This window comes from Molossus molossus, unplaced genomic scaffold, assembly GCF_014108415.1.
Source record: "Molossus molossus isolate mMolMol1 unplaced genomic scaffold, mMolMol1.p scaffold_m16_p_15, whole genome shotgun sequence".
Lineage (NCBI taxonomy): Eukaryota > Metazoa > Chordata > Mammalia > Chiroptera > Molossidae > Molossus > Molossus molossus.
This window is the reverse complement of record NW_023425350.1, coordinates 5103652-5115967: the sequence shown is the minus strand read 5'-3', so window position 1 is coordinate 5115967 and position 12316 is coordinate 5103652. Positions and strand designations below refer to the sequence as shown.

Genomic DNA, 12316 nt, shown 5'->3' with positions numbered 1-12316 from the left:
TATGTACTCAACTTTTTGTCTGGATGGATTTTGAATGTAGAAATAATATTCTTGATGATGATGATGATATATGTTTCTGTTATATTTTGCTGTTTAGACACTCTATAAAACACAGGTTAGGGAACTTAAAGAAGAATGTGAAGAAAAGACCAAACTTTGTAAAGAATTACAGCAGAAGAAACAGGAACTACAGGATGAAAGGTATGGACAGGCTCCTAGGTTTTTTGTTCATATCCATGTGCTCTGCTCCTAGAAGAATGATCTGCTGCACTCCAAAAAAATTGTTGATGAAGTGAATTAGACAAAAACTGTGACTTCATAGTGAAAATTGAAGCTGATATATCTCTAAAATGTAGGGACTCCTTGGCTGCTCAACTGGAGATCACCTTGACCAAAGCAGATTCTGAGCAACTGGCTCGTTCAATTGCTGAAGAACAGTATTCTGATTTGGAAAAAGAGAAAATCATGAAAGAGCTGGAGATCAAAGAGATGATGGCTAGGCACAAACAGGAACTCAGTGAAAAAGATGCTACAATTGCATCTGTAAGTAAAATTCTTGGTTCTTTTTCTATTATCAAATTACTATACCATAAATCTTCCTTAGAAGCACTAGGAAAATAACAGATTCAAATGAAAAATTATACATGATGGCTGCTATTTTCGATCCACTTAACCATCAGCTTCTCAGTATTTCCGCCCATCACATTGGCAGAAATTTAGTATCTTGACTAATTTTAAATGTTTGAAGGATGTCTGGAAAATGACATTCATACTTACTACTATGGGGAGTGTAGTAAATGGCATAGAATAGTATAGTAAATAGTATGGCAATTTCCAGTAAATTTCAAATATTCATATTATCCGAAGAAAGTCCACATCAAGATAAATACGCTAGAGGAATTCAGGCACAATACTTATAGCAGCAAACATGTTTGTAATAACAAAAACTCAGATATCTCATCAATAGATGAATGAGTGGATGGATGAATTGTGGTAGAAGATGGAGTTACTATATCAATGAATATAAAAGGATATCGACTTCTTCAGTAAAATTTTATTTTCTGTTTTAAAATAATGTTCTGAAAGAAATACTGCAGTTTTAAATTTTTTCTTCTGCAAGATGGAATGAAGAGCTTTGTTACAGTATTTGCTTTTTTTAGTTTATCAAATGTTTTTCTCATTTAAAACACTGGTGAGGATATTTGAGAAAGGGGCAATTTTTTGGCTTCCTGGGGTGCATATGAAGTCTGTTGTGGTTAGTGACATTTTCTTCACTAGTGAAGCTTGGTAAAGTAGCACAAAGACAGGAAGTTTAGAGAGATAGGTGAACTTAGAAAACAGAAGGTTTAGTAACATTCTAGGATATCTTTATTTTGAATTATTGTTTAATAACCTAAGTTTGTAACTGAGGAAATGATACTGATTCCACTTTAATTTCTTAGCTTGAAGAAACTAATAGGACACTAACTAGTGATGTTGCCAATCTTGCAAATGAGAAAGAAGAATTAAATAACAAATTGAAAGATGCCCAAGAACGTATGTATTAACAAAGAATGTTCATTTTAAATATATATAATAGTGATCAGTGGTTTAGTTATCAATATAATGTTGACATTTTTCTGTTTTAGAACTGTCAAGGTTGAAAGATGAAGAGATAAGTGCAGCAGCTATTAAAGCACAATTTGAGAAGCAGCTATTAACAGAGAGAACACTCAAAACTCAAGTATGTATAATAAACTCTAAATAGGATTTTGAAGTTTTTTTTTAGTTTATGTCTTTTTCCGTTTACTTCTGGCATTACAGACTGGCCGTAGTTGTCATTGACTGTATAAGTATTTATGAACAGTCACAATTATCTGATTTTTACCAGTTTAGTAGAAGCTAGATTTGATTAACATTGTCTAGTTCAATGTTTATTAAATTTTTTTGTTAATTTTTCTATGTGGAATCACATTCCCTCCTAATTCCCTCCTAAGAAACTAAAGAGAATGACCATTTGCTGACAGCCTGAAAAAGGGTCAATATGAAAAAGTACCTGTGATTGTTGACCATTCTTCTGCCAACTCTCATGGTTGTATATACGGCACCAATACTTGTGGTTCCCAGGTGCTCTGCTCTGTGGTTGGACATGTATTTATTAATGTGATACCACTGCAAAATTCTCTTCAGGGTAAAAGAAGATCTGCCTACTAAAAGTCTCTCTTGAAACTAAAAACTCAAAGTAGTAGAAAGTGACATCAGTTCAAACCTATAACATTTTAAATCACAGTTTTCAGAAAACATGAGTGCAAAACTAATTGAATATAGGTTGGGGAAGGATAATGAGTAATAAAAGGAGGTGTGTTACTTAATATGCAATGTGTTTCTTTATGGCCCTGTGTATAGGGAAGGAGATTATCAGTGGTTATATAATTTGTTATTAGTGAGTTACCAAGAAACCATCAACATAATGTTTTTATTTATTTATGTATTTATTTTTATATTTTTAAGGCTGTGAATAAGTTGGCTGAGATCATGAATCGAAAAGAACCTATCAAGCGTGGTAGTGATACAGATGTGCGGAGAAAAGAGAAGGAGAATAGAAAGCTACATATGGAGCTTAAATCTGAACGTGAAAAATTGACCCAGCAGATGATCAAGTATCAGAAAGAACTGAATGAAATGCAGGCTGTAAGAATACTTTTTGAACTCTAGATTAAACACGTATTTTTTAAGAAGTAGAATTATTTTCATGTCTATATATATTTTATTGGTTATAGAATGGACATTTCTATTAATGGTTATTGAACTAAGAAGCAAAATTATGAGATATATGGCATCCAGTTAATTTAATATAATTTAATTTCTCATAGCAAATAGCTGAAGAGAGCCAGATTCGAATTGAACTGCAGATGACACTGGACAGTAAAGACAGTGACATTGAGCAGCTGCGGTCACAGCTCCAGGCCTTACATATGGGAATGGACAGTTCCAGTACAGGCAGTGGACCAGGGGATGCTGAGGCAGATGATGGGTTTCCAGGTACAAACTTGTTTTCAACCTTTATGTTTATTTTTACTAAAAGCCTTTTGTCTTAAATATAAATCTGTTGATCGTTTAAGCCAGCGGTTCTCAACCTATGGGTTGCGACCCCTTTGGGGATCAAACAACCCTTTCACAGGGGTCGCCTAAGACCATCGGAAAACACATATTTCCAATGGTCTTAGGAACGGAGACACCGCTCCTCTGTCCACCTCCAGGCGGGTCCGTCCATATGCAGATACGCCCACGTGCAACATGACCTGTATCAAGGGGGGGGGGGGGGCATTGGGAAGGCTGAGAACCACTGCTTTAAGCCCTAGGCCTGACTTTGTTCTTGAGGAAAAATGTCATTTCTTTAAGGGAAAACCTACCCCCTTGGAGTGGGGATTCAAACAACAATTTAAACTTACTATACTTAGTGGTTTTTGACAAAATTTTTCATTAAAAAATGCAAAAGAGTATTCCACATATATAATTATTTAAATTAGCTCAGTATATATTATAGGCAGCTCTCTTTTTAAGCTTTCATTTCATTTTCTCTTAACTCTTTTTTGCATTCTTACTTTTTTTATGTTGGGTCTTTAGTTCATATCACTCAATCACACACAATGGAATCCATGTCATTCACCTACCAACGTTCCTCTACCTCTCTCAATATTGCCACTAAGCCTTCCAGTTCTCATATGCTTCTTGACTCTGATACTGACTCAGAAGAAGAATCTTTGCCTTACTTACCTGTTTCGTCGGAACCTAATGATGATACAGGTGATATCCTGAAAATCTCTCACCTTTGGGGTTTTTCTCACTACCCTTAATTTTAGGCCTTGTGAAAACTTTTGTAACATCAACTAATATTCACTAACAAGTTTCTCTAGTCTCAATTAAAAAGAGACTGCTGCATGAACAGAGAGTTTGTTTTTAGGATATTTGCACATGGCATTGCTATTACAATTTATAGATTTATTTTGTCAGCTTACAAGAAATGAGGCAGTACTTTGTATCATTTAAGAGCATACGATTTCACCCGGCTGGTGTGGCTCAGTGGTTAAGTGTCGACCCATGCACCAAGAAGCTGCCAGTTCGATTCCCGGTCAGGGCACATGCTCAGGTGTAGGCCCAATTCCCAGTGGGGGGGCATGCAGGAAGCGACTAATCGATGTTCTCTCTCATTGATGTTTCTATCTCTTCCTCTCCCTTCCTCTTTCTCTAACATCGATAAAAATAAAAATTTTAAAAAGAGCAGATGGCCCGGCTGGTGTGGCTCAGTGGTTGAGCATCGACCCATGCATCAAGAGGTTGCCAGTTCAATTCCTGGTCAGGGCACATGCCCAGGTTGTGGGTCCAGTCCCTAGTGAGGGGCCTGCAGGAGGTGGCCAATCGATGTTCTCTCTCATCGATGTTTCTCTCTCTCTCCCTGTCCTTTCCTCTCTAAAAATCAGTAAAGGAAAAAATTTAAATAAAAAAAAAGAGCATACGGTTTCACTGCCTGTTTCATCCATTTTCAAACAAGAAAAAAAAACTTTCTGAAGTTTCATATCAAGAGTGACAATACAAAAAAGCATACAGACTGTTTCAGAGGATGTGCTTGGGTTTCATTGTGTTTCCTAGGCAGCATTTTGTAGGCCTTAAAAGAGAGTACAAGATAATTTTTCCTGATCCTTTCTCTTGTTATAGTTTAAATGAAACTGTAGAAAATATATAAAATTATGTTTAACACAAACTTAGTATAAGTACAAAAAATATACAATGTAAATGCCTCAGAAATTACTATATGAGCAGTTGAATATAAGGTAAAATTTAGTCTCTTATTAATTGAATTCAAAGTAAAATAACCATCTCACTTATTTGTGGAATATAATGAACTAAACAAATTGCTGAACAAAGTTAACCCAGAGACATGGAGGTGGGGTACAGGCTGACAATCCTCAGAGGAGGGGGGCATTTGTGGGGAAAGAGATAAACCACAGAACTTACGTGCATGTATGCATGACCAATGAACATAGAAAACAAAGTTGGGGATGGGGTGGGAGGGAAGGGGAGGAGGGTCTCAATGGGGGAAAAATCAGAAACATCTGTAACAAAAACAAATTAATAAATAAAAAAATTTTTTTAATAAAAAAAGGAAAACCATAATTATTTATGTTGTCACCACATTTTCTGGGTATATTTATATATCAATATGTAATATAAATCATAAGTAATTGTATTGAAGTTGTAGAGCTTAGCAAGAAAATTATTTCAGTCTTATGCATAGTGTTAGAGGTCATTTGATTTAGTCTAGTCCCTTAAGCTGGTATAGGACCCTATCCAGACAACTGAACATGTGGGCTGTTTTTTTTTCTTTTTTTTTTTTAATATGTTTGTATTGATTTTTATAGAGAGAGAAGAAGGGAAAGAGATAGAAACATTAATGTGTGAGAGAACCGTCAATTGGCTGCCTCTTACATGCCCTGACCGGAATCGAACGTGGACCTCACTTAATCCACTGAGCCACACTGGCTGGGCTTGTGGGCTGTTTTTTGTTTGTTTGTTTTGTTTTTTTTAATCCTCAACTGAGGATATTTTTCCATTTATCTTCAGATAGAGTGGGAGGAGGGAGAGAGAGAGAGAGAAACATCAACGTGAGAGAGATACATTGATTGGTTGCCTCCCATACTACCCTGACCAGGGTGGGGGACCAACCACAACTGAGGTACATGCCCTTGACTGGAATCATACTCAAAACTCTTCAGCCTGCAGGCTGACGATCTAACCACTGAGCAATACCAGCCAGGGCATGTGGGCTATTTTTAATGGCATTGTTTCTGTTTAGACAGTTTGGAAGGTTGTTGATGTGATGTGATAAGAGTATATGGGCACTACAGTAGAGACTTATCCGTGCGACCTTTCTGTGAGGTGGTGAGGATTAAAGAAGTTTAGGTAAAGCATCTAGCACAGTTCAGACATGTAGTAGGTGTTAAGTAAAAGCTACTTTTATTATTAGAACAATGTCTAAAAAAATGATCTTTCACTTGATTCTTTTATTAAAAGATGCTGATCAAATGCCAGTAGAACAAACTCTAAGGATTCTGTTTTCTTTACTAGAATTGTATTGATTTTGATATTTTGGAATTTAGAAATATTTTGGTTATATTGCTACTCATTAATCAAATTTGATCTGTAATTTACATAATTTTATTATAGCCATTCTAAAAGTTCATTTTTTCTGAACATGCAATTACTCACTTAAAATATTCTCTCTTTGAAGAAAATGTGCAGTATATATCTATAGTTAGGCCTCCTTCCAAAGGAAAAACAAAGGATTCTAATACAGGTGTATTAATGAGAATAAAAAGCTGCTTCCCTTTTTTGCAACTTTTCTGCTGAACTTTGCAAATGCATGAATTTAATCAACAGGGCATTTGACTTTATAAACTGTAGAATATATTTTTCCAATGTGATATAACCTGGATTTTGTTTTGCATTGCGTAACTTGCTTATACTGATCCTGCATTATTATTATATCTTAGATAATATACAGTAGTAAATTCTGAAGGGCATAAGTGATTTGTTTTGTGACTTTTCTATTAAAATTTTATTAAATTCCTCGTTTCCTTAGAATTGCTATATTTATCCTCATATTTTGTTTATCTATAGAATCAAGACTAGAGGGATGGCTTTCACTGCCTGTGAGAAACAATACTAAGAAGTTTGGATGGGTTAGAAAGGTAATTGGTACTTTTGAATATGGTTTTTTTGCTTTGCTTTTGGTTGGTTTAGCGACATACAGCCATTTCACTTTTGTAGGTATAAGATTCATATAACTTATATAACTAGAACATTGAGACACATAAAACTTTACACTTTCTGTTTTGGAATGACATGATTTTATATATCTTTGTAAAAAATAAATTTTAATAATGTATTGTTAATAATAAAACAGGTTTGGTATTAGGAAAACAGAAACCTATGGACCTTGGTGCTTTTGCTTTTTCAGTAGGAAAGCTCTAGATATGACAGAAAGGCCCATTTATTTCTTTTCCTCTGTTACTATGATTACTGATGTTATGTTAGTTTTTGATGTGTCTTAATTCATTCAGGCTGCTGTGACAAAATACCACAGGCTGCTGGGTAGCTTATGGAAAACAGAAACTTATTTTTCACAGTCTGGAGACTGGAAGTCCAGAGTACGAGCTTGCTTGGGTTCTGTGAAGGCCCTCTTTCAGGTTGCAGACTCCTCACTGTCCTCATATGGGAGAAGGGGCGAGGGATCTCTCTAGAACCTCTTAGATAAGACCATTAGTCCTGTTCATGAGGATTTCCTCTCGTGACCTAATCTCCTTCCAAAGGCCCCGCCTCCTAATGCCATCCCATTAGGTGTTAGGATTTAACATGAATTTGGGGCGAACATAAACACTCAAACCATAGCAATAGGTTACCTAAGCTATTGGATCTTAAGTTAAATCAGTCCAAAACATATTTGAATTCATTTTCAATTTGCTTATTTAAATTATATACGAACAAAATGTATTATTTTAAGGAAGACTTTTCTAAGAGTATATTAAGAACTTTTTAGTTATTTAACTTAGGTATTTTATATGATTTTTATTGCTAATAGAGAATTTATTTTTAAAGAAAATAAATAATATATACATATCGACTTTAATCATTGTTTAATTTCTTCCCTTCTTTTTAACAGTATGTGATTGTGAGCAGTAAGAAGATTCTCTTCTATGACAGTGAACAAGATAAAGAACATTCTAATCCTTACATGGTTTTAGATATAGAGTAAGTGTTTTTATTAGAATATTTAGGAACTTCATTTTTTTTAAATTTAATTTTGTTTTATTTTCCATCACCATTTATCCCCCCTATAACCTCTTCTACCTCCACCCACCCTGGCAATCACCACACTGTTGTCTGTGTCAGTGAGTTCTTTCTCTTTTAAGAACTTCATTTTTTTAAAGTATAAGGGAGTAACGACATTTTTTGTCAAGTTAGTGCAATATAATAGTCACATAGTATATGTATTTACTCAAATAGTATAGCTCCTGCTGTACTATTGTTACATTCTCTTATATTTGCTTCATGCAGATGGATGTCTGGGATATAGAATTAGCTAAAACATTTTTATTTCATGGATATTTAACTATGTTGGTTTCTGAAACTAAATAAAAAAATTTTTGACGTACTGAAAATTTCTCTAAATCTCAAGGAGTGGTTAATATAATAGAGCAATATATCCTCTGACCTTCTAATATGGGTCAAAGTTGTCAGTTTTAACTTCTAGTATAGGATAACTAATGTAATTTGATCTTCTGGTAATATTTTATTTCTTTATTAAAAAATCTTTTATAGCAAGTTGTTTCATGTCCGACCAGTTACACAGACAGATGTATATAGAGCAGATGCTAAAGAAATTCCAAGGATATTTCAGGTAAACATCATTTTATTTTGTTTTTTGGTTGGATGGTTATTTTTGTTTGTTTTCTTTCACCTTTAGAGATAAGAGTGATATGACATTCCGAATTTTTTATTCTTGGGCTATCTTCAAATTACCTTTCAATTTTAGTCCCATTTAAAGGTGGTTCATTCTTTTGTGATTTTCATGCCTATTCTGTTTGTATATATATTCATTATTCTCTCCATTTTACATTTAAAGTCTGTAGTGTATTTGTATCATGTTTCTGGCCTTTGCTATTCTTTTGTTCAAGGTTGCTTATGACATTTTTTAGCATAAACTTTCTCCTTCTGTTTTTGGTTTTGTGTTCAGCTCTCTAGAAAGTGAAAAAAAGTTGCTTACAAAGTTAAATTTTGCACCCAGTAGCCCATTCCTTCTAAGTTAAAGTGAAGCCAGATTCTTTTTTTACTACCTCCATTTTAAAATGAGTCCAACCAACAATTAGTTACTGAGCTCCTTCTGTGTAAAAGTCAATGTGCTTGGTGTAGTGTAGGGGATTATTTTCTTGTGCTTATCATATTTATTTGGAGTATATCATACATCTTTTCCTCTTTTTCTTTCTTCCTCAATTCTCCAAACACAAATCTTTTCAGTTATAGCTATGTTTGCAGTTATTACCAGTTAATCTGTTTTTGAGAATCATAAAGCATATAATTGCCACATTTCTTCAGTTGATTGATTTGAACACTCCGTGCCAGAAAAACTTTTTAACACCAATCAAGCACAAATTTGCCTTTTGCTAGCCTGTTCTGATAAAACTGCTGAAACATAGTAAGATATCATGGACAAAAAAAGGAGGCACCAAGGCACCATGTGAACATGTTGATTCTTTTGAAATGAACCAAAGTAACTGTATAATGACTTTTCTCATATAAGCTCTTCATGAGACAGAACTGACTAACGTTTGAATGTTAGGAGCATTTTCTTCTTATTGAATAATTTAGGTTAATTTTATTTTATTTATACTGTAAGAATTGTTACTATATTAAAAATAACATGTTTATTTTTATCCTCACCCTAGGACATTTTTTTTTTTTTTTCCATTTTTTGTTCAGATAGAGTGGGAGGGAGGGAGAGGGAGAGAGAGAGAGAGAAACATCGATGTGAAAGGGACACATCGAGTGGCTGCCACCCACACAACCAACCAGGGCCGGGGACAAACTGCAACCGAGGGACGTGCTCTTCGCGGGAACTGAACCCCGGTCTCTCTGAACCGCAGGCCGATGCTCTAACCGCTGAGCAAACCGACCAGGGCTAAAAAATAACATGTTTAGAAAGCACACATTTTGCTTTTTGTTATTTATAGATTCTGTATGCCAATGAAGGAGAAAGTAAGAAGGAACAAGAATTTCCAGTGGAGCCAGTGGGAGAAAAGTCAAATTATATTTGCCACAAAGGACATGAATTTATTCCTACACTCTATCATTTCCCAACCAACTGTGAGGCTTGTATGAAGCCATTGTGGCATATGTTCAAACCTCCTCCTGCTTTAGAGTGCCGTCGCTGCCATATTAAATGTCATAAAGATCACATGGACAAAAAGGAGGAGATTATAGCACCTTGCAAAGGTAAATAGTAAATTATTTGCTCCACCAGTATTATTAATGTTCATATCATTTTAAATGCAATAATATTCTTTCAAATATTTTTATAGTGTATTATGATATTTCAACGGCAAAGAATCTGTTGATACTAGCAAATTCTACAGAAGAGCAGCAAAAGTGGGTTAGTCGGTTGGTGAAAAAGATACCTAAAAAGCCTCCAGCTCCAGACCCTTTTGCACGGTCATCTCCTAGAACTTCAATGAAGATACAACAAAACCAGTCTATTAGACGGCCAAGTCGACAGCTTGCCCCGAATAAACCAAGGTAATAATAAAAAACATGGTAAAGTGTTTTTAGAAATGTTTTACTATTCCTATTCTCAAACTACAAATTTTTCTACTTAGTTTTCTTTTCTTGAAATTTTAATGAACTGTGCAATACCACATGTTTGAAACTAAGCATGCATGCCTCATTGATTTAGGTGAATGTAATATAAATTTATTTACTAAGTCACACATATATATTACACTCAACCAAAAATATATAAAGGGCTCATTTTTGTCATGTTTATGTATATAATCATAACATTTAGGATTGTATAAGCACATTGACTAACTTAGTAATTTAGTGGATAGGATGCACACAGGTCTCTAAGTGTTAGATACACACATTTTGTTTGGTATTGTAAACTTCTTAAACCTCTTATATTAGATGACTTGGGAGGCAGGACTGAAATCTTAAATTCTTAATTCAAATTTCTAACTTGTCTATTAGTTAAAGAGCAACATAGATCAGCTTTAAAAATGCCAGTGTGGCTCAGTGGTTGAGCATCAACTCATGCACTAAGTCACTGGTTCAATTCTCGGTCAGGGCACATTCCCAGGTTGTGGGTCTGATCCCCAGTTGGGGGCATGCAGGAGGCGTCCAGTAGATGTTCTCTCTCATCGATGTTTCTAGCTCTCCCTCTCCCTTCTCTACAATTAATAAAGGAAAAAAATTTTTTAGAAAATGCAGATACTAATGGGTACAATGGACATTCCTTGTACTTGAGGTGGAGTTAGGAATATGGAGTAAGTTCAAAGGATCATTAATACACAAAAATATTTTTGGGGATCCATTTTTATACGGCTGCATTATAGTAATGTAGTTCTTCATTCAGAATAAACCGTTTCTTGTCTTACTAGATGCTATACCATTTATAAATATTGCTATTCATTAAAATGAACATGAAGATTTGGTTAGCTAAAGGATAAAATACATACCTAGATCTAGTATCTAATGTCAGGTGCCCTTTTTGTTCCCTAACACAGGGCCTTCAGTATATGAATAGTGATGTGCATTGGCTGTGTTATCAGAAATGTTTCCATTCTAACCACAAACATCTTACATGAAACTTTTCTTGAAATTAATATCTCAAGGAAATAATTTAGAATGACAAAGGTAGAATTGGTGTTTCAGCAGTGAAAATGTTGAATTTTTGTATGAGGTATGCTAAAAATATTATAAAAATAGTGATTATGTGCCCTGGCCAGTTTGGCTCAGCGGTTAGAGCGTCGGCCTGCGGTCTGGAGAGACCCGGGTTCGGTTCCCGCTAAGGGCACGTACTTCGGTTGCAGTTTGTCCCCGGCCCTGGTTGGTCGTGCGGGTGGCGGCCACTCGATGTGTCCCTTCATGTCGATGTTTCTCTCTCTCTCTCCCTTCCTCACTCTCCCTCCCACTCTATCTGTACAAAAAATGGAAAAATATCCTCGGGTGAGGATAAAAAAAAAAAAAAAGTGATTATGTGATAGTAATTAAGCTGAAGAAACTTAAAGAATTCAGAGACACTCATGGTCATTCCGTATGCCATGTGTCAAAAATCTAAAAATTATTAAATTTCTAGTATTAATATTGGAGAACTATTAATGCATAATTTTTTTTTTATTTTTTTTTTAATCCTCACCCGAGGATATTTTCCCATTTTTGGTACAGAGAATGGGAGGGAGAGAGAGGAAGGGGGGGGAGAGAGAGAGAAACATCGACATGAAGGGACACATCAAGTGGCTGCCACCTGCACGACCAACCAGGGCCAGGGACAAACTGCAACCGAAGTACGTGCCCTTAGTGGGAACCGAACCCAGGTCTCCGGACCGCAGGCCGACGCTCTAACCGCTGAGCCAAACTGGCCAGGGCCATAAATATTTTAATGCTTTACAATATATAGTGCTTTACACTTCTGAAGTACTTCCGTATATAATTTAACTCTTTATATATTCTTTTTTTTTTGGTATGTGCCCCTAGTTGCTAGAGCCTAGTGGAAACTGAACCCGGG

At 35.3% G+C, this 12316-nt stretch overlaps 1 protein-coding gene across 3 annotated transcripts in view; it reads left to right on the top strand.

The window, feature by feature from the left end:
- Positions 1-12316, top strand: part of ROCK2 (Rho associated coiled-coil containing protein kinase 2) — a 98419-nt gene that overhangs the window by 78656 nt on the left and 7447 nt on the right. For all 3 annotated transcript variants that reach the window (XM_036262464.1, XM_036262463.1, XM_036262465.1), the window contains exons 22-32: positions 98-201; positions 357-543; positions 1443-1536; positions 1629-1723; positions 2491-2670; positions 2853-3021; positions 6658-6728; positions 7700-7788; positions 8359-8437; positions 9768-10029; positions 10116-10329. In XM_036262464.1, the coding sequence (XP_036118357.1) occupies positions 98-201; positions 357-543; positions 1443-1536; positions 1629-1723; positions 2491-2670; positions 2853-3021; positions 6658-6728; positions 7700-7788; positions 8359-8437; positions 9768-10029; positions 10116-10329 (1544 nt within the window). The remainder of the gene's footprint in view (positions 1-97; positions 202-356; positions 544-1442; positions 1537-1628; positions 1724-2490; positions 2671-2852; positions 3022-6657; positions 6729-7699; positions 7789-8358; positions 8438-9767; positions 10030-10115; positions 10330-12316) is intronic.